Source organism: Marmota monax, unplaced genomic scaffold (genome assembly GCF_021218885.2).
Source record: "Marmota monax isolate L192 unplaced genomic scaffold, Marmota_monax_Labrador192_F-V1.1 WCK01_AAM20220418_F8-fsc00165, whole genome shotgun sequence".
In the NCBI taxonomy this organism is placed as follows: domain Eukaryota; kingdom Metazoa; phylum Chordata; class Mammalia; order Rodentia; family Sciuridae; genus Marmota; species Marmota monax.
The window spans coordinates 3,542,794-3,569,483 of NW_026693851.1; the positions used below are offsets into that span (position 1 = coordinate 3,542,794).

The following is a 26,690-nucleotide window of genomic DNA, read 5'->3' on the forward strand; positions in this document are numbered from 1 at the left end:
TTTAAAAGTCACAGTTCTAACCTCAATTACAGGCTTTTAGCACTGCTGTATTATTTCTTTAGCTAAATCTTCTGGCACGGTAGTCTAAGTGACATGTATGGTTATATCCCTATTTAAGGAAACACTTTTAAATATAACATTCCTCCAAATTATTGCATGACTTCAAATAAAGTTGGTATTTTTTGTTCCATTTATTTTTAATTGTTACTCATGACAGTTATGTTGCATTGTGCCAGTTTTGCCCTATGATAATATATATATATTATATATATATATATATATATATATATATATAAAATCTGCTTTACTTCAGCTAACACTTCAGAGTTGAGAAGTTTATTGGCAATTTTTGTTCTTTCTGGGGCTGATGATTTACTTAGTGAACTACTTGTTCTCTCTATTTGGATTCTCCCTTTATTTTTCTCCTGAAACATCTTGTTTGGCCATCTTATTATTCAGTAGATCGCCCAGGAGTAAGTCTGAAATTATTCTCTTTGTAGATAAAAATCATGACACGTTTAAGAGAAAGCATAAGGTTTTAATTTATTTTACCTTACAATAAACAGTGAAAAAATAGAGTAGGTGTGGAATTTGACACTATTGCCAAAAACACTATTTAGAGAATGATGTGTGGTTCCTTTTCCTGACTTCTCTTGGGAAGTCTGCCAGCTGAATCAGATCCAGCCTTTGTAGGAGGTAGAAGCAGCCAGTGGATCTAGTACTCTACGTGTCATTTGCTGTTTGACTTTGATGTTTGGTAAAGCAGAGGGTTTTGGAAGAAAAAGTAGGTAAAGAGTGACCCAGACTATCTTTTAACTTTTCTCCCACTACAAAAATCATGACTGTTTCTCTTCTGTCCAGATACTCTCTGCATTCAGTGACAAAGAACTAGCTGCCTATGCAAAAGCGGGTGCCGTGGCAGAAGAGGCTCTGGGAGCCATCAGGACCGTGATAGCTTTCGGGGGCCAGAACAAAGAGCTGGAAAGGTCAGGAAGGTTCTTTGTCCACCAGTTCAAAGAACCCACTTTTACGTTTTGTTGCTCATTCTTTTGTGGTATGTGTTTGCTACTTTGTCTTTCCTGATATTAACCCTCCCTTCCCAGAATATAATCACCCTGTACTGTCGGCTGCACTTCGATGTCAGGCACACTCTTTTATGTTCCAGACTCCTTAGGAAGTCTGATGATGCCTATGGACTCCCTTCTAGGAATACTGTTTTTAAATGCATAAAACAGAATGTGTAGAATTACAAAGGACACCAATAATATTGTGGTGCAGTTATCAAAATTCTTTTTTCTCTCCCTCGATGATTCTGAACTGGAATGTAGGAGAGTTGAGAAGATACGGACCTCCCAGTTATAGTGCAGGATTTTCTGTAGGGCTATATGAATCCTCCATAAAGACAAGGTGAAACTTTCCAGCCTGGCCTCTGGCTTTCAGTCTTAATGGTCCAGAATAAGCCCAGCAAACCCAAACTCTTCTCTATAGCCCTGTGTAAATGCTTTAAAAAAAAAAAAAATCAATGGCACATGCCTGTAATCCCAGCAGCTTAGGTGGCTGAGGCAGGAGGATCACGAGTTTAAAACCAGTCTCAACAATGGGGAGGCACTAAGCAACTCAGTGAGATTCTGTCTCTATATAAAATACAAAATAGGGATGGGGATGTGGCTCAGTGGTCGAGTGCCCCTGAGTTCAATCCTTAGTACTGAAAAACAACAACAAAACCCCCCCATTTGATTGATATATAAAGAGCTGTATATATTTCATGTGTACATTTGGATGAGTTTGGGGATGAGTATGCATCCATGGAAAAGAATTGTGCTTTATTTAAATATAACTCATGATTTAATATTTCCTTTAAAGAACAAAGTCCCCTAATATAGACAAGGTATGAATCCATGTGAAGAATCTTCTTTTTCTGTGTTGTAGGACTCCTGATACTCACGGCCCTTTGAAATAAAAACTCTCTGGAAGCTTTCTAATGTTGAAAAGCAAAGCTGCCCCCATCCTTTCTGTTTCATCTTCTCCCTTTCTATTCCTTAACCCCTCTTCAAAACCAAGATGTTCCTGGTTCTCTAACCTCTTCCTTTTTTCTCTCTCACTGCTGCTTCCTGTACACAATAGTCCACACAGGCCACACTAACCCTCAGTTGGACCTCAGGATGTCAGTGTAATCAGTGCTGCTCCATTAGCCGCGATAAGCAAGCCACCTAAGTGAAGGTAACTACAGTATGTCTGCCACTGTCACCTGAGCCCTGTGTCACACTGGGACAGATGTCAATCTTGCTGCACGTGCTTTGAGGCTCAGCCATGCAGAAGTATTCACAGTACTGGGTGTGGCATGTTGGCTGTCACCCCACAGAGGCAGCTCTGCTAAATTGATGTGGCATCCAGTATGGAGAAAAGTACTCTGAAGAGTTGGGCACGTTTACTATTTAAAAAGACAATATTTTTGGTGGCAGCATACTTTTTGTAAAAGCTAATTCCCATGTCTCATTTGGTTGAACCAAGAAAATAAAGGTGGTGTTGCTGGTTTGTTGTTGTTGTTAAAAAGAGAAATACCCTAAATTCATATGATATTTCCCCCTGAAGCTTCATTGTATATCCATTGGATACCTTTTCAGATTTCAGGGAGCCCAAGTTAAATTTTCACACTCTCTGGATCTAGTGTGGAAAAGCAGGCTTAATTTAACTTGATGTAAGAAAAAAAACCCCATAATTTAACAGAATCAATCTAAACATTTGTACCTTTATATCAAATTATAGAACCAGTAATATGAATTTTAATTATTATTCAAAATTAAGAGAGTAATAGAATGAGCAAAATTTAGGGAGAAATGAAATTCTAATGATTATAGTAATATGAATAAGAATTAGCAGCTTTTGCCAATTATATGCCAAGTACTATACTATTTTTTATGATTATGTATTTACCTCACAGTTATCTTACTAAGTAGGCATTAACTCTATTTTTCAGATGATGAAACTAAACTTAAAAAAAAAAAATCTGTATCCCATATTGTGACCACTTTATAACCTTGAACCTAGCTGGACAGTTGAAGGTCACCTTGATTTTTAAAAAAGTCAAATCCAGAAGCCCAATTTTATGTCAAAAAATGTAAAATTTCTATCCCTTACCCACTAGAGCAATAAAGAGAATGTTTTCCTTTTTCTAGAGAAAAGAAATTGTCCTGAGTGAAAAATCTAACCACTTTAGAGTCTAGAATGCAATTTACATTTTGTCTCTATTCTTGGCTGGTTGTTCTCTTTACATCCACCTTGACCCTGACTTGAAATGTTGGCCGTGAATGTGAAAAGTTCTTCATATCCCAGGAGTGACACTTCACTCTGGAACACCCCAGGAATACTGCTTGACCTGATGGGGACTAAGGCAAATGGGTCCGGGCTAGGAAGGAGCAGACTTGGCCCTGTTCTAGTGTGAGCTGATCCTTCATGGGGTCACGTCTCAGCAAACTGGGTCTCACCAAGGGTTTGTTACTTTGGTAGCTTTGTTCCTTAAACCTCTGACTATACAGGAGGTGAGTATGGCTCAGATTATGAATTGTTAATTCTTACTCTAACATCTCCCCCCTCATTTTCTGGTAGGTATCAGAAATATTTAGAAAATGCCAAAAAAATTGGAATTAAAAAAGCTATCTCAGCAAACATTTCCATGGGCATTGCCTTCCTGTTAATATATGCATCCTATGCACTGGCCTTCTGGTATGGATCCACTCTAGTTATATCAAAAGAATATACTATTGGAAATGCAATGACAGTAAGTAATTTTCCTAATATTCATGATGAATCTGAAAATATTATTTCTCTATATACCTTCTCTTTTCCTTCACATTCCTCATTGGGGAAGGATGAGCTGTGATTACAGGGTTTTCTCTTTTGATTAATCTTTGCTGTGCTGTGAGCAGTGCTGGCTTTCTGGAACATACAAGTTATAATTCTGAGTTGGACAAAACAACAACATATGGTTAGATCATTTGAGAAACATTCAACACATAAAGGTAATAAAAATGTAATGAATTTATGAATAAACAAACATCTATTAGAGTCAACCTCATTCTGTTATTGAGTTTCATGTATAAGAAAGTATTATTGTTATAAATAGAGCATTATACAAGAGGACATTAAAGTAATAAAACATCTACTATCTGAAATAGAAGATGTATTGGTTCATTTTTCTATATGAAAATACCTTCATTTCGTAATTATAAAAATAATATGTATTAATTATACTAAGGATTATAATACAGAATTCAAAAAATTAAAATTATTTATAATCTAATCATCTATATATATTTGATAATTTTTGGTGTGTATCTTCCAGATCATTTTCTACATATATGCACCTTTTTCTTTCCAAATTATAATCATATTATGTATACCTTTTTGTAATTTTTTTTAATAAACTAGCAATACTCTGTGACTATATTTCTGTAACAGTGACAATCAGAACAACATGTAGCCATTTAGCCATAAAGAACAAAATTATGCCACTTGTAGGAAAATGGATGGGACTTGAGAACATTGTGTTAATCAAAATAAACCAAATTCAGAAAATCAAGGACCATATGTTTTCTCTCATAAGTGGAAGCTATAGAAGAAAATGGAAAAAGAAAGGTGTGTGTGGTGGTGGTGGGGTGTCTCATGAAAATAGAAGGGAGCCCAGTAGAATAGAGGAGAGAGACCAGGGCCAGAGAGTGGGAAAGAGGAAATACTGGGGAACGATGCTTAACAAATTATATTGTTATGTTGTGTGCATGCACGAATCTGAGTCTAGTTTTTCTCACTTGTATCTCCTCTCTAGTGTTAGTTGAGAGGTTTACCACCTTTCTTCATTTCCGTGTTTACTATTGAAGCTCTATGAAGAAGGGAGTTTGAATCCTGACTTTGCCATTCACTTTTTGTGATGAGCTTGTCTTCTGGGTTTTCTTGTTTGGAGTATGGGGATGATGACATCTCCCCTAGCACAGGGCTGAGTCACACTAGCATGAGGGAGCTCTGCACGCATGGGCTCAGTTGCATTAACTTCATAACATCTGTTTTGGTGGGATTTTTTTTTTCTTAAATGTTCAGGAGAAGAGCAGCAAGTGAGCCAAAAAGTTGTGTGTGTGTGTGTGTGTGTGTGTTTGAGGGCTAGAGAAACTAATTGGGTAATGAATGCTATATTAATCATGTGAATTTTCCTCTTTACTAACATTTATTTTAATTTTTAAACTTTTTATTGAGATGTTAGAAGTGCTTATTACCCTGATTTGGTGATTACTCATTATTTACATGTATCAAGTTATTATAATATACCCAATAAAGATATACAATTATGTCTCAATAAAAAGTTAGAATTCTAAACAATTTAAAATGACAAACCTAAACCAACCCTTCATGTAGTATGTTTCCAGCAAGTCATAATGCAGATAATAATGAATGCCAGAGGGTGATGTGACTTTTCCTTATGTTCTTTTGCTCAGGTCTTTTTTTCAATCCTAATTGGAGCTTTTAGTGTTGGTCAGGCTGCACCATGTATTGATGCTTTCGCCAATGCAAGAGGAGCAGCCTATGTGATCTTTGATATTATTGATAGTGTAAGTAGTTTATAGTTTAATGCTGAAAATGTCTTTAAGGCTTAGATAATTAAATCGGACTTTAGATTACATTTTTTTTATTCAACTCTACTAAGTTATACTGACTCCAGCAGAATTTTAAAACATGAAATTAATGGCTTCCTCATAGCAATGATTGAAACAAAATGACCCTTAATGTGTACATAAGTTTATCTTTAGATAATATATCGGCACTAATTTTATTTCAGAGACATACATTTGTACTAGTGTGTTATTATTACAGTGCAAACTAAAGATGTTTGTTTTCTTAGTTTTTCTCTCTCATGCTATAGCCAGATTGAAAATATTTTGATTTCTATATAGGATGGAGCAGCTAGTAGATAAGTTATTTATAGGACTAAAATTGAGAGTTTGTTTTGCTGTGATATGTCCCCCCCAAAATTATCACTGCATTTTTATAAGATTTTGAATCAACTGTATTGAGTTGAGTGTACCACTGTGATAAAACCATTTTTGACATACTCAAGTGTGACACTACATTGCACAAATAAAATGCAAGTAGTTCACTGAAATTTGATAATTTAATCCAAGCAAAACCTCTTATTTCATTGATCTAAATCTTGAAAAAAGTGCTCAGTTTCTGAATACATTGGAAGTTTACATGGTTCCTAAACCATGTTGTAATCGTTAATTATTCAGTGAGTCTTCTCAAACTAATCCATTACAGTTACTACTTAGGAAAAAACTGATTTTCCCTAAATGCTAAAATACCTGGCCTTATCAATTATAGTATGTTTTTGTTTTTGCAGTTGTATAAGTATGCATATCTCTGAATGTTTAGAACATTTATGAAGATATACCAAAACAGAAAGTAAATAGTGCATGAAATGGCATTAATATTTATTATGTGCTTTTCAGAAAAAGCCTGTTTTCTGAAAAAGAATGTTTCCTGAAACTGCACGCATAGGTGCGCATGCACGCATACACACACACAAACACACACACACACACTCTCTCTCTCACTGTGGGTTCTGTCTCATATTATGGAGATTGTGCCATTTCAGATTCTATTTTGGGAACTTGCTGAATCATATTCCTAAAAAATGTATTTATTTGTTTATTCTATGATGAAATAGTCATTGAATTTTGTTTTATTTAGAATCCTAAAATTGACAGTTTTTCAGAGAGAGGACACAAACCAGACAGCATCAAAGGGAATTTGGACTTCAATGATGTTCACTTTTCTTATCCATCTCGAGCTAATGTCAAGGTACTGTACTTGTAGGAATTCCTAACTCAGGTTGATTGTTTCATCCTCTTAAGATAAAGTTTCTATTATTTTGATATAATGTGCTTTTTGATTTAAGATTTTAACTCCCTTATTTGATACTTTTTTTTCCCAAATTCTTTTTGAGGGCTTTGTCATGAAATGTGTTCTTTCTCCTTTTGCCTCAGATCTTGAAGGGCCTCAACCTGAAGGTGCAGAGTGGGCAGACAGTAGCCCTGGTTGGGAACAGTGGCTGTGGGAAAAGCACAACAGTCCAGCTGATACAGAGGCTCTATGACCCTGATGAGGGTACGGTAAGTGGGAAGAACCACGTTCTCAGAAGCTGGGTACAGACTGGCCCTTTGAAGTTGGTTTTCTAGTATCAAATTTTCATGTCAATCCAGTTTTAGCAGAGGGGCTACAGAATTGCGACCCATTTGGATAATCATACACTTTTGGTCTTGTTTAACAAATGTATTCTATTCAATAAAAGCCATAAAAACTACAGAAGCCAAGAAGGCTCTTTTTTGTTCCAACTGATCTTTTCCTAGCCCCCTAAATTACTGGAGGACAGTCATTCAGACCATCAACAGTATTACTTCCAGTGAGTTATTGGGTTTGGTCAAACATGTTCCATGTAGCAATTTTTGACAGACTGGTAACCAGGTGTCTTAGAACAGCAATTACATTCAGCAAAAATAGCTGAATTTTCTTAAGCTTTGGAATATCTAACGGGGAAAGTGAGATAGTGTCTGAAGAAATTTAAGTCTCTTAAGAAACTTATTGGGCATGAGATATATATATATATATTTTGTCCTTTACATTTTTCTTATGAATTTAAACTTACAGAAAATTGAAAGCCAGAAACCCACATATACCCTTCACCTAGATTTACCAATTGATTATATTTTGACCCACTTTCTTTATTCTCCTCTCTTTTTCTGTGTATCTGTGTATTATATTCACACATATACTTTAGAATATATTTCCTAAGAAGAAGGATATTCTCTTATACACACACAAAACAATGATCAAAAGCAGTAAATTACCATTAATGTAATACTAGTCCACAGTGTATATTCAAAATTTTCTTAGTTGTCCCAATTTAAGGGTATTGGGTTTACCTGATATTAAAATGTATTATAATTTAATAATTATAAAACAGAAGATTATAAAGGAAAAATAACTAAAGCAAAAAGAATATTAAAAGGTATAAGGATGGAAAAGAAATCTTAGCAAAATACAAATTTTCTAGGATAACCAAAATTATTTATTTAATTAATTTGATAAAATTAGTAAATATTCTTGAAAAAATCTGATATTAGCAAGAAGGAACAGAGGCCCATCCTCATTTACTAAAGTAAACCCTAGTTTGTTTAAGTGTAAATATTGTTGTTATTTTTTAAAAAAGAATCTAGTAAAATACTAATCATTGAGGATAAGTGATCTAAAAATATTCCATTTTAAAATTATTGATGGAATAAATAATTTTAGAAAATATGAATGTTTTTTAGAAAATATGAATCAGTAGAAAAAGAAAATCTTCAGAAATTTTATAATTCATTGTTCACTTTATGATTTAATAATTTTCTTACTGTTGAAATAATAGAAGAAATACTTAACGATAATTTGATTAATTCAGCTTTTCCTTAAACCCTGCTCCAATAAAAATCAATAAAACTAAGGTAAAAGAAAGCAATAAATTGGAACAAAATATTTGATATATATAAAAGATATCATATTTAATATTTGAGAAATTAATAAGAATCTATGAAGGCCATCCTGCTCAGCATAGAATATAAACACAAAAATCTTGATAATAAATGGATATTTGTAAAAGTTTCAAGAAATGGTCAACTTTATTTATAAATATATAAAAATGAAAACAGAGATAAGCTATCACCTCACACCTATCAATTAAAAAAACAAATTAAGGGGGGCTGCAGTTGTAGCTCAATGGTAGAGCATTTGCCTAGCATGTGTGAGGAGGCGGGTTTCATCCTCAGCACCACATAAAAATAAATAAAGGCATTGTGTCCATATACAACTAAAAAAAATTAAAATAAGGCCCAGTGCTAGTAAATTACAGTGAGGCAGATACATTTATATGTTCCTGCTAACATTGTAAATTGTTAAAATATTTTTAAAGAGTTGTTTAGGCAGCCTTTATTCAATAAGCAATAGATGCCCAGAAAACAGCAATCATTGGACAGGTAAGCAATTATTGTCAAAGGAGAAAAATAAAGCATACTCTGCGGCAATTCTTTGCTTTTATAGTTACTTTTAAAGGAAGCCAAATATCTGAAAGGTGAGAAATGCTGATGTAAATTATGGTATGTCAAATATATTAAAACACCATAATGCTGTCAAAATGGTAGATAACCTAGGTAGATAAGTGGACGTTTTTTTAAAATTTAATATTGGTAAGTAAAAATAATACCCTGCCAAAAACATATAACCAGTAGCTCTGTGTTAGAGCACTTTGTAAGCACAAGGCCCTGGATTCAATCTCCTGCACCACAAAAACAAACTTATAACCCAAAATGCCTTATGGAGAATAATCAATAAAAAAGCTATATATGAGAAAAAATATCAAAAGAGAGAATAAACATTTGATTTTAATTCTTGCATAATACTATTTATTTCCAACTATCATTTCTAATTGCTGAAATAAGTTCAATATTAGCTAAGATTTCTTCATAATAAATTAGAATCCTAATGCTTTAGATATCGGATGGTTTAAAATACTTAATAGGAAATATTTCTTCCTTTCAGATTAGCATTGATGGGCAGGATATTAGGAACTTTAATGTAAGATATCTGAGGGAAATAATTGGAGTGGTGAGTCAGGAGCCAGTGCTGTTTTCCACCACAATTGCTGAAAATATCCGTTATGGCCGTGGAAATGTAACCATGGATGAGATAAAGAAAGCTGTCAAAGAAGCCAACGCCTATGAGTTTATCATGAAATTACCACAGGTAATGATATAATGTAGTTGTTCTCAAAATTAGAATTTCAAGATATGGAACTGAGTCCTTACTTTAAAGGATAAGCTTATGCTTGAGATGCAAGATTGCCCAACTTTGCTGGTAAATCCCTTAAGTTATTTAGTAATGGATTTCAAGAGTATGTTCTGGTACAAAAATAAGATTAAAAGTGTATACACAATATGTAGAAGTTTTTTATAACTCAGCGTTCATTATAATTTATGATACTTGATGATAGTCAAAATAAAGCTCCCAGTGTCATCATGTATTTCTACAGACTGTCTCTGCTTTTGTATTTAAAATGCTTCAAGAGCTCTTCCGTGTTTTCTGTTGCAGAAATTTGACACCCTAGTTGGAGAGAGGGGTGCCCAGCTGAGTGGGGGCCAGAAACAGAGAATCGCTATTGCGCGTGCTCTGGTTCGCAACCCTAAGATCCTCCTGCTGGATGAGGCCACGTCAGCCTTGGACACAGAAAGTGAAGCTGAGGTACAGGCAGCTCTGGATAAGGTCAGTAGATCCTGAACACCTGAAAGACAAGCAAATTTAAACTGTATTGCAAACTCTCACCAATGCTTTGAGAATATGTAATGGGAAACATACACAGAAGGACAAATCAAGCTGTCTCATGAGGATTTACTGATTTTTCTTTTCTGTGGGACTAAATTTTCTGCAGAGAAAGGTGAATGGTCCTGACTTGCTTTTACCATGGTGCATGAATCTTGATCCAGGTCTATGCTATGAACCATTTAGTTTTGTTTTATTCTTGCACACGGACTACGCTTTGATTAAAAGTAGTTGTGTTAAAATATACAAAGAAATTAGTAGAAAAATAGAACTACCCAATCATTTTTCTATGACATGAGTTCTAACAATAACATATTGCTCCTTTCTTTGTATTTCTGAAGTTTATTTAAAATTTCAAGCCAGGTGTGGTAGTGTATATCTGCAATCTCAAGTCCTCTGAAGTCTGAGGAATTGAACCCAGGGGCACTCTATCACTAAGCCACACCCCTAGTCCTTTTTATTTTTTATTTTGAGACAGAGTCTTGCTAAGTTGTCTAGCCTGGCCTTGAAATTTCGATCCTTCTGCCTCAGCCAATTGAGTAGCTGAGATTCCAGGCATATGCCACAGTACACAGATGTATTTATCTTTTGACATGGTGTTAACCTAATATTATAATGGTAATATAGCCATTATAAAAATAATGAAATGATTGTTAGCAGTTTATTCATCACTATTAACATCATTAATATAATTAGATTGATTAAGTTATTTCTTATGTGTGTTATTATGTGGACCAAGTCATGAAATTTCCATATCGTAATATTTGTGAATACTGTTTGGAGCTTGTATGCTAAAAATCAAATAATCTTAAGTGTTTACAAGAGAGATGTTAGTGTCTGTTTGTCTGTCTCTCATGGTTTTACTCATTTGTATTTACTTAAACACAATTGATTCATCTGAATTTATTTTAGTGTAAGGGCTAAAATAGAAATGCCATCTTATTTATTTTAAGTGGCTACACAAGCTACACAATTATCTTAAAAATATTTATTGTATAATTCACCTCTTCCCTCCAGAGAGACAATACTATATCATATACCAAATTCTTTTTGTATGTGAATGTGGTATGGGGTATTGAACCCTGAGGTACATCTCTAGCCTTTTTTTATTTTTTATTTTGACATGGGGTCTCACTAAATTGCTGAGCCTGGCCTAGAATTTGTGATCCTCCTGTCTCAGCCTCACAAGTTGCTAGGATTACAGGCATGTGTGCCAGAGTACTTGGGTCATACATTAAGTTCTCAAGTGTTTTGTTATCTATTTCTGAACTATTTTGCTCTGTTAATTAATTATTCATTCGTGTGCTGTCTTCTCCTTGATTGTACTGTTTCAATTGTGTTGCTTTTTTTTTTTTTTACTATCTTGTAGAGGTTTTCCCTCGTCATTAACTTTTTTTTCAGAATTTGCATGGCTGCTTTTTTTAAATGTAAATGATATACAATTTGCCCTTTTTAAATGTACAGTTCCATGCCTTTTAGTGTGTTTATAAGGTTGTGCAATCATTGCCACTGTCTTATTCCATTACATTTTCACAACCCCAAAGAGAAACTGTTCATTCCCCATTCCACCCTCACCCCAACCTTTGGCAAACCAAGAATCTACTTCTGCTTCTATGGATTTGCCTATTCTACACATTTCATATAAATAGAAATACACAATGTGTGGTCTTTTATAACTGACTTCTTTCATTTAACATGGTGTTTTCTAGGTTCATCAATGTTATAACATCCATTAAACTTTATTTATTTTTATGATCCAATAATATTCCAGTTGTGTGAACATACCACATTTTGTAACCATTCTTCAGTGGTTAACATGATGAACATTTGGGTTGTGCCTGCCTTTTGAGTTATTATGAATCTGTCCTCTAATTTTTTAAATTTATATTTCAACTAACTAGATGAATTAAACTATACTCTGATAACCATCCAAATGATCTATTGTAACACAATGGTGCTAAGGAGCTGTTGGCCTAATAGGGCTAATAAGTATCAGAAAAAGTAGCTATTATATTACACTAATAATTTGATTATTTAAAAAAATATTTTGTGTTAGTTGTAGTTGGACACAATACCTTTATTTGTTATTTTTACGTGGTACTGAGGATCGTGTGCATGGTAGATGAGTGCTCTACCACTGAGCCACAACACCAGCCCCAATAATTTGATTATTATCTTGGGTATAAGTCCTGATTAAATCTGCCAAACTAACTTGAGATCACTGAACTACTTCCAGCAGTGATTTGTAGCTGTTAGCATATTAAAAATCATGTGATGGGGGCTGGGGTTGTAGCTCAGTGGTAGAGCGCTTTTCTAGCACTTGTGAAGCACTGAGTTTGATTCTCAGCACCACATATAAATACATAAATAAATAAATAACAGTATTATGTCCATCTACAACTAAAAATATATACATTAAAAAAATTATGTGGAGTGCTTATTAAAGAATAAAGTTACTGGTCCTACTTCAGAGATTGGGATTCAGAAGGTCTTTTGAACTATAATCTGAACTCTCCTGCTGCCAAAGTACCTTTTCACCTAAACTATGGTCTTGAAGTTCATCAAAATTGCAGTTATCTTGGCGATGACTCCCCCCAAATGTTTCTACCATTTCTAGCACACCATGTATCTCAGAGCAAGGGCTTGCCAGACAAGTGTGAAAAACACTTGAGAAGGGTCGAACTTTGCTTGTTTTTCTTGAGGAGCATTGACTCTGTGGTAGGCTTCCAGAGCAATCCATAGTCATACTGAAAGGGCTGGCCGCCTGTCTGGTCCAGAACTCGAGTCTGACTTTAATCTTTCATGGAAGAATCATGCCTGCACCCTGATCACATGGAGCACTGAAGTATTTGTGTTAGTCGTAGTTGGACACAATACCTTTATTTTTTATTTTTATGTGGTGCTGAGGATAGAATCCAGCGCCCCACACGTAATTATACAATTACTCGAAAATCAGTCACAAACAGCACCCATCCAAGGGCTCAAATGTGTTTTTAATTCACAATTCTTAACCTGATGTGTCACAATTTTGTTCTGTTTCCCTTTAGGCCAGAGAAGGCCGGACCACCATTGTGATAGCACACCGACTGTCGACAATCCGAAATGCAGATGTCATCGCTGGGTTTGAGGATGGAGTCATTGTGGAGCAAGGAAGCCACAGAGACCTGATGAAGAAGGAAGGGGTGTACTTCAAACTTGTGAACATGCAGGTAACTGCTGCCCAAGAGTTTTGCACAATAAATAACCTAAAAATGTTATTCTATGACTGTGATTCATATATGTGTAAAATTATGCAAATTTGCCTTGACGTAATCGTAATTAGTATATACACATATATTTCTGGTTTTTTTCTGTTAACATTTCAAATATGTATTTTTTTTCTGTTAACATTCAAATACTATAATTTTAATTACTCAATCATAATAAGAAATGTGTGAAAGTAGTCTAAAGTTGGATATTTGTTTTGTTTCTAGTACTTCTCTATTATAAATATTGCCACTGTGAGTACAAATACGCCTCAAAACAAGTTAAGTAAAAATTTGCCTGACAAGTAGCTTACCTCTGCTGAGCTTCAGTTTCACAGTTAGAAAACCAAACCTGCCATGAGAAGTTGTTGTAAATTTAAAAAATAAGTATCTTGCACAAAAAGACAAGTACTACTTGTTTTCACTTATATGTGGAAGCTAAAAAAAAAAAAAAGTTGATGTTAGAGAAGTAGAGAAGAGAGAAATGGTACTAAAGGCTGGGAAGTGGTGGGGAGGGATAGAAAGAAAAAGGTTAATAGGTGCAGCTACATAAAAGAGTAACTTCTAATGTTCTATTACATAGTGGGGTAACAATGGTCAATAAACATTGACTGTATATTTTTAAATAACTTAAAATAAAGGATTTTGAATGTTTATAACCCCAAGAAATGATAAATGTTTGAAGTGATAGATATGCCAGTTACCCTTATCTGATCATAACACATTGTTTACATATATTGAAATATCACACTGTACAGCATAAATAGGTACAATTACTTTTCAACTAAAACAAATGTTAATATATTACACATATAATACATATATTAATATATTAAACATATAATACATGTATATCAATATATTAAAAAGAAAAAATAATGAAATAATCACCTGAATATATTGAAGTGTTTATAAGGGTAAATTTATGATATATTAATTATGTCTCAATAAAGCTGTTTTTTTAAAGGACCTGATGCTAAATAGATACATGATTAATAATTAAAATTTGAAAATTCCCCAAAGTGAATATATGAAATGAAACTATCATTTCATTTGATAGAAAGTTTTATAATTGGGCTTGCATTTGCTAGACAATGTTCACCAGCGGAACAGGATCAGGCATAGTTTCTTTACCAATCAGTTGGTTCTACATGACTTAGGCACCATAAAATCTCCTTCCCACTTCACTAGTTAAAAAATATATAAAATGTTACCTTAAATCTACTTTAGTTTTAATTTCATTAGTGGTTACCACGGCTCAATGATTTTGCATATGATAACATGTTGGATTCTCAAGTAACACTTTCTCCTTTGGCTGTCCTCCTGCTGTGTTTCCTGTAAGAATGACCTTCCATCCCATAAAGACAGGCTGGGAGACTGCCAGACAGCTCTGATCTTTCTATATCATGTTCTTTGGATTTTCTTTCCTAGGAAAAGTTGTACATTTTCAGACTGAATGGTGACCTGGTAGCACAGAAAAGGCCTTTCACCAACTAGTCAATCACTTTGGGCAAGTCACTTAGCCAAATGGGTTTTGGTATCCTCCCTTGTTAAGTGAGTAGAAGCTTTCACTAAGATGACCTCAGATACTTTTACCAGCTCTGGAATTCTGATTCTTAGGTCCTTGGGATGTTTTCCCTTTCTGAATTGGTTTTTGCCCTCCCAACTACTTGTTGGAGAAATGGTGGAAAGAACCATGGTGAACCTGAGGGTTCACTGGATGCTCAAGATAATGCTGCTTCCTTTCCTGCAGACTACTAAGACCAGCCTAGTTTTAATTCAAGTTTGTCTTGGTTTTGCTTCTAAGAAAAACTATCTGTGCTTCTCCATTAGGTAGATTGTTGGCTCTTTAGTTTGTCTTTGTTTTGCTTCTAAGAAAAACTATCTATGCTTCTCCATTAGGTAGATTATTGTTTCTTTAAATATATCTTAATCTTTTTCTGATATATTCTTACTTTTTAAAGTCTAAGCATTTTGAAATATTCAAACCTATATCTCTTAGAAATTTGAAAATCGCCATAATCTAAACCCTACAAATAGTTACTGACAGTTATTTAGAATTTATTTCTCATCTTGTTAGCTTAAAAGAGCTAGACACTACCTCCCGATTTCTTCTTCTATTCATAAATTGAGCATCTTTTCACATGTTCATAGGCTATATATATATATATATATTTCCAGTTTTCCTTTGTTATTTGTTTGGCTGCAGTAAACAAGCTTTAAAATTGTATAAAATCAAATTATCTATTTTTTTCTTCATGCTTCAGAATTTCAGGTTTTCTTAGAAAGAATGTTCACCTATATTTCCTTTCAGCACTAATTGTTCTACTTTTTAAAAATATTTATTTTTTAGGTGTAGATGGACACAACACAATGCCTTTATTTTTATGTAGTGCTGAGGATAGAACCCAATGCCTTGTGCATGCTAGGTGAGCTCTCTACTGCTGAACCACATTCCCAGCCCCTATTTGTTCTACTTTTTACAATTAAATTTTTGAGCCATTTGAAATATGTTTGAATATAAGAAATGAGGGTTATTAAAGTCCTTCCCAGACAAATGCTTACATAGAATGTCCTCAAAACCAATCATTCTCTACTCAAAGACTGGACAGCATTTGAGAGACTGTGGGAAGCCCAGGACTTGTCGATAGAACTCTTACCCCTTAGTGGAAAGCACTGTTGTAGGTGGGCGGGGGATAGAAAGGGGAAATCCTATGAAATGATAGTGGCCAAGTTACATTGCTAAATTGTGTGCATGCATGAATGTGTAAAAATGAATCCCACTTTATGGAAAACTATAATGAGCCAATAAAACAAAATATACAGAAAAAAAACAAAAAGAAGAAGAAATGAGGGCTACAAGTTTTAAACATATGCTTTGTATTACCTGGTGAAAAGTGACCGTCCTGACTTTGGAGCTTAAAAGACCTCTTAACTGAAACATCCAACACCAACTAAACCGTGTGCCTTAGATAGGCACAAGAAAAATATTGTGAGACAGGTGATGGTAATTTGATCATAGAAGGAGGCTAAGATCTGAATGGAATTATTTAAAGAATTGTCCATTGAGATGGACTGCCTCTCTCTTTTTTTTTTTTTTTTTTTTTGATACTAGAGATTGAACCCAGAAGTGCTTAACCACTGAGCTACATCCCCAGCCCTTTTCATTTCTTATTTGAGACAGAGTCTTATTAAATTGCTTAGGGCCTCTCTTAGTTGCTGAGGTTGGGCTAAAACTTTCAATCCTCCTGCCTTGGTCTCCTGAGCTGCTGTGATTACAGGCATACTCCACCGTGCCCAGCTGGATCTCTCTCTCATCTTGATAGCCTGGATAATTTTACAAAAGGAGGGAAAGAGAAGGGGAGGCATTCAAGAGAGGTGGTCCAATTTGACTTGCCATGAGCTAGATTTTGGAGGCTCTGATTTGAGCAGGTAGTGGGAGGGTGTGATTGATTTTCTTAGTTGTCCTTTAGGAAAATGAATATGATAGCAGCATGAGAGTAGATGGAAGTGAGATTGCAGTAGACCAGTTATAAGATTAATGCTTTAGCCCAGGTTGGGTTTTGGCTGGGAGACTGTAAAAAAAAAAAACAACATTTCAGCAATGAGTGAGTAAGGAAGTTCACCAAGCAGATATACTCCTTTTTAGTTCAAGGCAATATATAATCACATGCATAATATTCTGTCAAGAGTCAAAAACACAGCTGGAAAGCGAGGATAAGAGGTGATGATAGACACGCTACTTCAGGTGCAGTAAGGGGCTAGCCAAGCATTGGATTTGAAGCAGAACTAAAGGGGAGGAGCAAGAACAAGGTACTTGTATGAAGACTAAAGTCCTGGACAAACTATTAAGATGTGTACTTGGACATGAAAGAAACAAATAGGGAACAAGACCTAAAGTCCAACTCCAGCCAGGTTGGCTGTTCCTTCACCAGGCTGTGAACTAGAAGTCCTTAAGAATTGATCTGAAAGCTGTCAATGAGGCTGAGCCTGCCCATCAGTTCACCTGGGGTGAGGTATGAGTCAGAACAGGACTGCAAAGGGGGAAGGAAGATGATTGCACTCAGCCAGGTGAGGACAGCAGTTTTAATTGTCTCCCGTGAATAGTGACCTGGCCCTTTAATTTAATTTTCCTTTTTTGGAGCTTTTATAATGAGTCCTGGTAATGCTTCTATTTATTATTCTTCCCTTTTATGGTGATTATGACATGTTTTCTGGATTCTTTCATATTGAGGAAATTTCTGAACACCTGCTGGATTACGAAAAATGTATCTTTAAATTTTTAGAAAATATTCATATACTCTAATGTTCACATTATTTATATTGAGTTTAATGTTTCATTTTTAACCTTCTCTGAGTATTGCAACACTTTAAAAATTATTATTATTTTAACTTTTTATTTGTTTGCAACACTTCTTTATAGTTTCCCAATGAACCTTGATTGAGAAGCTGGTGTGGAATCTAAAACTCTTGACATGTGTAATATTTATAATTGCTTTATGGTTCTGAATTTGAAGGTTACATCCATTTTTATACACAAACACATGATTTAGTTAGTATTTTGTTTTTCTTTCAGACATTCGGAAATCATATCCAGTCAGAAGAATTCGTAGTTGAACTAAATGAAGAAAAGGCTAACACTGGTATGGCTCCAAATGGCTGGAAAACTCGCATATTTAGGAATTCTACTAACAAAAGCATCAAGAATTCACAAAAGCATCAGAATGGCCTTGATGCAGAAACCAATGAACTTGTAAGTTGTTTTTCACTTAAATTAAGTCTATTACTTTATAATTTTGCTGTTAAACTTCTTAACCTTGCAAATATTTTTCAAGCACAGATAATTCCTACAATGAGCCATACTCTTAAACAAAAAATAAAAAAAAAGAAAGAAAAGAAAAAGGAAATTTCACATTTTAAATGTATTTAACCAGTGAATGAAATTCCAATCAGAAATGGGTTTCTAATGGAAAAAATAGATCAGAAAATGTAGTCTTTGGGGCTGGGGTTGTGGCTCAGCGGTAGAGCGCTCGCCTAGCATGCACAAGGCATTGGGTTCGATCCTCAGCACCACATAAATGTAAAGTAAAGATATTGTGTCCACCTAAAACCGAAAAATAAATATTAAAAAAAAGAAAGAAAATGTAGTCTTTGTGCTGAGAGGCTTAATATTAAAATTAAAGATCTCATTCATCTTTGAGACCCAGAGATAATAAGACGAGTCTAAAGTAAGAAGTCCTGGTATTGGCATCATCTGTTAGGTATGATTCCATTTGTTACAGGTGAAAAGCAAGGTCCAAAAGCTTTTTCCACGTTTACTGGGGACTTAGGCTCCTTTCATATTTATCTTCACTACCCTGACACATAGCCTCCATCCTCAGGACACTTCATAATCTATGATGGCTTCTGAAGCTCTTAGTCATCATCTCCACATTCCAGATAGCAGGAAGAAACAAAGAGATTTTCCAAAAGTACTTTCACTTAGAAGTCATTTGTCATCAATTAAGCACCTGGCCATTCCCAGCTACAAGGGAATGTGGAAAACTGAATCTCTTTGCCATATGCATTGACACTTTGAATTAGCTGAGAATACTCTTATTTAAATCCAGAAATAGCAAAATTATATATTCTGCAACACTCCCTACTTGAAGACTTAGGATATTATTAAGTGAAATAAGTTTATAATAGGGAGGAGATACATCCTCAGAAAAGATATTTCCTTAACTCAAGTATATTTCTGGTATAGTTTGATGCTATTTGTTGATAAAGGCTGAGTTTATTTTTACTGTTGTGTTAGCATGAAGACTAATCCTACCGAGAGTTCATTGCATTCCTATCTCTCTGCCCACATGTTACATACTGAAGAAATTACAGGAGCCACTCAGAGGTCTTATGTTTGGTATGTTTACAGAAAGAAGAATGAATGATGGTTGTATTATTGTGGAGCTTCTTTATCATAAGGAGGATAAGCAATTCCCCCCTTTGGGCTATGGAATTATCTACTTTTCATTTCCTTATTTATTGAAAGAGGCATTTTGCTAAATATTTATAAAGGCCAGTATTTTAGAGGAGCACATCTCTTGAAGAAATGCACAGAGGAGAGAGGAGGAAAAAAAAAAGCCACGTTCAACAAGATTGTCCTAAATACCATCATAGAAGGATAAATAATATGCCAAAGGAAAGGGAGAGATGAAGTCTGACTAGAGGGACCTGGGAAGGCCTGTTTGTGTGCATTGAAGAAGAGCAGCAATCTGAGGAAGAGACTCATTTATCATACTGGAGAGCAGGACTTAAAGGTGATTTTAACTAGGAAGGGAAAAAAATCCCTACGATACAAAAATAGATAAAATGGGTAATTTGAAAGAAAGGAGTTGAGTGGAATCTATTCTATATTCTCTGTTTCGTAGACATAAATAAAACCTACTAAATGACCTTAAGGCCATAGGATTTAATCTACCTATATCTCTAGTTTAATGTTAAACTGCTTCTGCAGTCAGAATATTGTTTATGAGACCTAAATCCTTCATGCTGGACCAGACATTTAGTTAAGCATTTGCTATGATATGTGCCAGGAATTGGATTAGTTTCTAAGAATATAAAGACATAGTCCCCACTTTTTAAATATTCACATACTAGCCAGGTGCGGTGGTACATGCCTGTGATCCCAGGGGCTCAGGAGGATGAGGGAGGCAGGGGGCTGGCAAATTCAAAGCCAACCTCAGAAACTTTTCAAGGCCCTAAGCAACTTAGCAAGACCCTGTCTCAAAATAAAATTTAAAAGGGGCTGGGGTTGTGGCTCAGTGGTTAAGTGCCCTTGGGTTCAATCCTTAGTTTAAAAAAAAAAATAGAAAAGGAGCTATGTGAACAAAATGAACAAAAAAATTACACCATAAACTAAGCTATGAAATAGGAGGTATCTGCCCAGGAAACAGTGATAAAAGAAAAGGGGCAAAATTAATTTTTTGTTGTTTTTGTTTGTTTTTGAGTTGGGAAGCATGTACTAGGCAGGGTTCTGTAGTGAGAAGACCAAGCCCATGTTCTTTGGTTAATGAATAATGGTGTCCTGATCTGGGAGTGATAATGCATACCTGTAATCCCAGGTACTTGGGAGAGTAAGGCAGGAGGATCACAAGTTTGAGGCCAGCCTAGGCAACTTAGCAAGACCTTGTCTCACAAAGGTCTGAAGATGTAACACTTGCCTAGCATGTGCAAGGCCCTACATTTATAAGGACATTGACCCATGTACTCATGTGTATTGTTTCCTTTGACTCTGAAGCAGGACTGCATAATCATTATGAAAAAACTGCAGTTCCACTCATGTGGCCCAGTCATGACAGTCACCTGGACCCAGAGTTGTATAAGTTCGGAGCTAGTCTTGGATTCCAGGGCATGTTGTGCCCAGATCCTGCTACCTGTCAATCTGTTGAGAGGAGGAAAGAAAACTAGTCATACTGTAAAGATTGCCTGTCGGGTGAATGATTCATGCTCAGCTGGTGCTGTGTCCTCAGTGGGCTTTGTTAATATTTTGTAACATACCATCTTACTCTCTATTATTTCTGCTGATTATTTTCTACACTTAGTTTGCAAGATCCTTGAGGACAATGTTCATGCTTTTTCTATGTCTCCAAAGTCCAGTAACGGCTGTGTTATCACAAGTTTGTCCTGATATTTATATATTCTAGGATGAAAATGTGCCACCCGTGTCTTTTCTGAAGGTCCTGAAACTGAATAAAACAGAATGGCCCTACTTTGTGGTGGGAACAGTCTGTGCCATTGCCAATGGAGCACTTCAGCCAGCATTTTCCATCATATTTTCAGAGATGATAGCAGTAAGTTTGAAAGCATCACAACAGCTTTAATTGAGTCAGTTTATCAGCTGCTCCTCATCCCAACCTCACCCAACTGGCTCCATTCTGGAGTCAAGAAGCCCTAAATTAAACTAAGACAAAATTCTTAACTCCTTTTTGAGGTAGGCTCTAAAAGAAAGAGAAAAGTAGCCTTTGAACTGTTCTAAATCATGATATAAATGAACTTATAAAGTACAAAATCAATGCAGAGGCATTCTAATTAGCTCTCTTCATTTGGGTGAAACTGGTGTCAATGATCCTCATTGGCTTGTGGAGAGTTGCTGGCACAGATCTCACAGGGAGTTGGGAGGGACTGGAGGAGAAGAAACATTCAAGTCACAGTGTTTAATGAGTCCAGGCTCTGGTGGTAGTCTGGCCCTGCCATTGAACATGTGGGCAAACTCTAGTGAGATGCTTTCCCTGAATTTCTTCATCTATAAGATAAACCTACCTCATGGGATGGCTGAAGGTTAAAAGAGATTATATAAGGAACTAGGTAGAAAGCACTTAAGAGTATCTGTCGGGTGGTAAGTACTCATAAAATAATAGCTACCAAATCACTATTTTAGCAATCCTTCTAAGACATGGGAAGTCCAAACTAAAAGCAAAACCTCACTATCCAATCATTGCATTCACAGGGTGATACTTATAGGAAATTATCAAAATATCTTGTCTGTGTCAAATACAGGATTGATGCTGTATAACTACATTAGTCAAACTCTAACCATCATCAGAGAGACATGTTGGTTAAGGATGAATCATCCTCCATCATGTTAAGAGTTTGTTAGTCTTGTGACATTGGACATTGGGTCTACAATTAAGACCATAAACCAAAAAATCAAGAAATTAGAAAGCACTCTCCAGATCCTATTAAATTTCAAAACAAAGAAGTCCCTGGCTCTCTTGCAATTTAAGAGCCACTATATTTGCATTTTTGAGAATCTCCAACATGGCAGGTGCTTCTCTAGGCACTGGAGATATATAGTGCTACACAAAATAAACCAAGGTGGCAGATACGAAGCAAATACACACAATATACCTAATGTGTCAATGGATTACATGTGTTTTAAAAGGAGAACAGGACGACAGAGGAGCACAGAAAGGGTGCTCTTTCAGATGGGATGGTCAGAGGAGGCCCCAGGGAGTGACATGGAGGGTTGGAGCCGGGGCTGGGTCTGGCCCTGAGCCTGGGCTTGGAGGCAGGGAGGAGACAAGCAGAGGGAGCATTGAGTACAGAGGAAGAGGGACAAACACTAAAATGTGGAAGCACTCACAGTACACAGCCCATGTTAATCCTCTGTGCTCAAATTCACAGAGCTAAGGAGTAAAAGGTGGTTTCCAGGGGCTTTGAGAAAAGAGAATGGGGCGGGGGGCACTGTTTAATGTGATGATGAAAAATTCTGGAGATGGAGGGTTGGGAAGGCTGCACCACGTGAATGTTGTAATGCCTCTGAATTGTACACTTAAAAATGGATGAAATGCTGGGCACAGTGATGCATGCCTGTAATCCCAGCCGCTTGGACAGCTGAGACAGGAGAATCACAGATTCAAAGCCAGCCTCAGCAACTTAGCAAGACTCTGTCTCAAAAAAAAAAATTTTAGAAAGTGTTGCAGATGTAGCTCAGTGGTTGAGCACCCCTGGGTTCAATCCATGGTACCAAAAAAAAAAAAAAAATTGGTTAATTTTATGTCTATTTTATCACAATTAGAAAACTCCCACATTCATATTCAAAACCTACTTTGAAAAATGTGACATTCAAACCATTATTTAGGGGAGTAATAAGCAAGTGTCCATCAAGTCATCCAAATGGTTATTTTTAATGTTCTTTTATAGATTTTTGGACCAGGGGATGATGCAATAAAGCAGCAGAAGTGCAACATGTTCTCATTGCTTTTCTTAGGTCTGGGAATTATTTCATTTTTTACTTTTTTCCTTCAGGTAAGTACCCATAATTTGCCCTTTTCATCAAGTCTGAAATTCAATAGAAAAATTATGACCTGATGGAGCCTCCAAATCCTTAGACTGAAATAAATTGCAAAACAACTGGCACAAGCCTGGTTTAGAGGGAAGACTCCTTACCAGGAGGAACCCTGACTTCTCTGTGCGCTGAACTTGCTACACATTTGCCTTCAGCAAACTCTTCATTATCAAGGAATCAGACTAGAGCTCATTACAGAACCTAAGAACCACTTAAATGCAACTAGTTGCAAACTGGGGGAGGGGAGGAGGCAGTACAGCAGCCTTTTCTGTTGTTACTCTTTGTAGGATATCAAGTAACTTTAATTTGTCCTACTTAGTGGATGAACTATTAGAAAGAACACACACATTGCATTCACATACTGCACATTTGGCCAAAAAGAACTAGTCACACCTGCTGCATTTGTTCATTTCTACCTAATTACACTTTTACCAAATCTCTTTTGTCTCAATTAACCCAGTGGGCGTCCCATTGGCCTTTCAAATACAATCCATTGAATCAGTAAAATAATGTTTCCTGGTTGCGCCCCTTGTGCTTCTGTCTTATCATTGTTGAACCAGTGGTGATAGTGAGCCAAGCTTTTTATTTAGAAATCATTGCTTTGCTGGTAGCATCTCTGTGACCTCATTCAACCCCAAGCCCTGGCACATCAGGGAGTGGAGTTTCAAGGACTGCAGAACAGTGGGCTGAAGCATAGCAATCTGCCAGTAAAAAGCAGGAGAGGAGGAAATAGATAAGGAGCACATGGGTCAGCCTCATCCCACACTCTGATTCCTTGCTTAGTAAAGAGTTCTGATGTGTAAGAGTGTCGTCCACATGCCTACCTTCCCACTCACAGCACAGCTGGAGGCCCACCCATCCCACATGTCCCAGAAACAAGCCCAGCGATAGACACCTGGGCTACTCTGCAGTCCATACGTGGTGTTTAGGAAGAGGGAAAGTGCCTGACAAGGAGGCTTGGGAAGAGCAATCTTATCGTGCCCCAATCTGAAAGCTGGTGGAGCTGTCACAGGGAATCAGAGAACTCATTGGGAGTTTAATATTAAGGACATCCTCCCTCTGCACCACATGAGTCAAAATGTATTCCTATATAGAATTCCATTACTTTCATTTTCAACTCTTGTATTGAAAGGATTAAGAACACACTGAAAGTTATATATGGTAACTTTGTCACTGAGATGTTAATCTTGAAAGTTTTTGAAAAATAAGCCTATTTAGAATGGTTTAGAGCCAAAACTACAGTTTTATGGTTTTCAGTCATATGATTCTAATGCATACTAATTATTCACCAGAGCATGCATTTTAAGTTGGGACTTTGAATTAATATTTGGTCCTAGGCTTTTATTATTTGAATGTATCAGTTAATGTATAAATAATACAAAAGTCATTATGAATATATGCATTCATGTAAGAATGCTAGTGACAGTCAAAAGGGACAGAGCGTTTTCTTCTCACCCAGGGCTTCACATTTGGGAAAGCTGGAGAGATCCTCACCACAAGGCTGCGGTCCATGGCTTTTAAAGCAATGCTAAGACAGGTGAGTGTGTGTACTGGCGAGTGCCTTCTGGGTTTTCAGAGTTCTTTCATTTTAGGCCTCTTCAAGTTCTTATTGGCACACTGATGTGCATATTTCCTCCACTGCATCCATGCAAGGATTGATCAGGATCCTGCAAATTGTCCCAATCCCTCAATATCCAGATATTCAGGGTCTTCATGGGAGTAGTCTTAATTTCAGTAGATTTTTAAAATTAATTATCTCTATCCATGAGGACATTATCATTTCAAGACCTGTATCTCTTCTGTGGACCCTACACCCAGCACTGGTCAGTCATTGGAGACTGTAGGATGCCTTTATACAAAGGACAAAGGAAAAGGTAGTTGGTAACTTGCATGTTCATGTACCACAACTGATCATACTAACTGTAGGTTTTCACAGTTGATAGTTTCACAGTTGGTAGTAAGTTTTGTTTCTGGCTTGACATTAATTCACTTGTTAATTAATTCAAACATCACTTATCATGTACCAGATAGAGTGCTGATACACTAAAATTCACTCTCTACTTTTTTGGTGAGTTTGCATTTTAGTGCAGGATGTGTGGGGAAATGTGCAAACATGAATTCTGTATTTGGATAGAGAGGACCTAAGAGAGGACTGTCTCCAGTCCTATTGACCGGAATTGATTTTCTTGTTCACACAAGCACACATAGCAGGTATTACATTTTGAGCAAGTCTGAGTTGATAAATCTTTTTCTTCAGCATCTTTTAAACTCTTGTTAGGTAGAGAAAATTCTTTCATATGAAGGTAAAAGATGCTGTGGGTGAGTAGCTTATAATTGAAATCAAATCTAAGACACACTCTTAAACAAAACAAAAATATGGTGAGAAACCAGGGCTTAATTTCTACTGCCTGGAATTTATAAGATGGGCATTTCCCACATGACACTACCACTCTTTATGACAGAGGACCCTCTATTGAGGCAGAAGTGTCCATGGTACAAGTTGTGATGATTGGGTGGCTTAAATGCCACATGGTGAAGCTGGCAGTGGATGAGCCCTGCCACAGATGTCCCAGTTCACCAAAAAGCTACTGGGAGGTGGGGCCTAGTGGACTGTGTGTGAGCAAGATGTGCTCAGGGTTGGACAGGACTGCATATCACAAGCAGGGTCTCCCTTAAAATTCAGTACCCAAGTCCAATGTGGATATTTCTTCTGCATGGAAACTTTGGGAGTTTCTTTTTAATCTGATCTTCTTTGCTTATTTAATTTTGACCTAATTTAAAAGTATATTTTGTACCGTAGGACATGAGCTGGTTTGATGATCACAAAAACAGTACTGGTGCACTTTCTACAAGACTTGCCACGGATGCTGCCCAAGTCCAAGGAGTATGTATTCTATACTTTATTTGTATTTTTCTTTAAAAACAAACAAAATACATACAGCATAGCTACATCTGCTAAGATGATTTCTGCTGGAAATAGAAGAAAACCCAACTCAAACAGGCCTAAATAGAGGAAGGTTAGACTTCTGGGTTAATTGATCCATCAGCTCAAAAACCTCATCAGGAACCCAGGTTCCTTCTGTCTGCATGGTCTGAGTTCCCTCCTCAGTGCTGACTTAGTCCCTAGGCTCATTCCCTTTGGTCATAGATTGACTACCAGTAGCAGTCTTAGAGCTATGGTCTTCCTTATTCTCATGCAGGGAAAGAGTGAACAACTGTCTCAA

General features: G+C 36.2%; 1 protein-coding gene across 4 annotated transcripts in view; it reads left to right on the forward strand.

Moving 5' to 3' along the window:
* Abcb4 (ATP binding cassette subfamily B member 4) overlaps positions 1 to 26,690 on the forward strand; it is a 77,732-nt gene that overhangs the window by 15,435 nt on the left and 35,607 nt on the right. For 3 of the 4 annotated variants that reach the window (XM_046462459.2, XM_046462460.2, XM_046462461.2), the window contains 13 exons: positions 862 to 986; positions 3,607 to 3,778; positions 5,484 to 5,597; positions 6,736 to 6,846; positions 7,032 to 7,157; positions 9,619 to 9,822; positions 10,168 to 10,338; positions 13,443 to 13,604; positions 18,217 to 18,393; positions 21,323 to 21,469; positions 23,322 to 23,426; positions 24,926 to 25,003; positions 26,267 to 26,350. In XM_046462459.2, coding sequence (XP_046318415.1) covers positions 862 to 986; positions 3,607 to 3,778; positions 5,484 to 5,597; positions 6,736 to 6,846; positions 7,032 to 7,157; positions 9,619 to 9,822; positions 10,168 to 10,338; positions 13,443 to 13,604; positions 18,217 to 18,393; positions 21,323 to 21,469; positions 23,322 to 23,426; positions 24,926 to 25,003; positions 26,267 to 26,350 — 1,776 coding nt within the window. Of the gene's footprint in view, positions 1 to 861; positions 987 to 3,606; positions 3,779 to 5,483; positions 5,598 to 6,735; positions 6,847 to 7,031; positions 7,158 to 9,618; positions 9,823 to 10,167; positions 10,339 to 13,442; positions 13,605 to 18,216; positions 18,394 to 21,322; positions 21,470 to 23,321; positions 23,427 to 24,925; positions 25,004 to 26,266; positions 26,351 to 26,690 lie in introns of those variants that run through there. The other variant, XM_058585044.1, reaches the window with a different exon arrangement.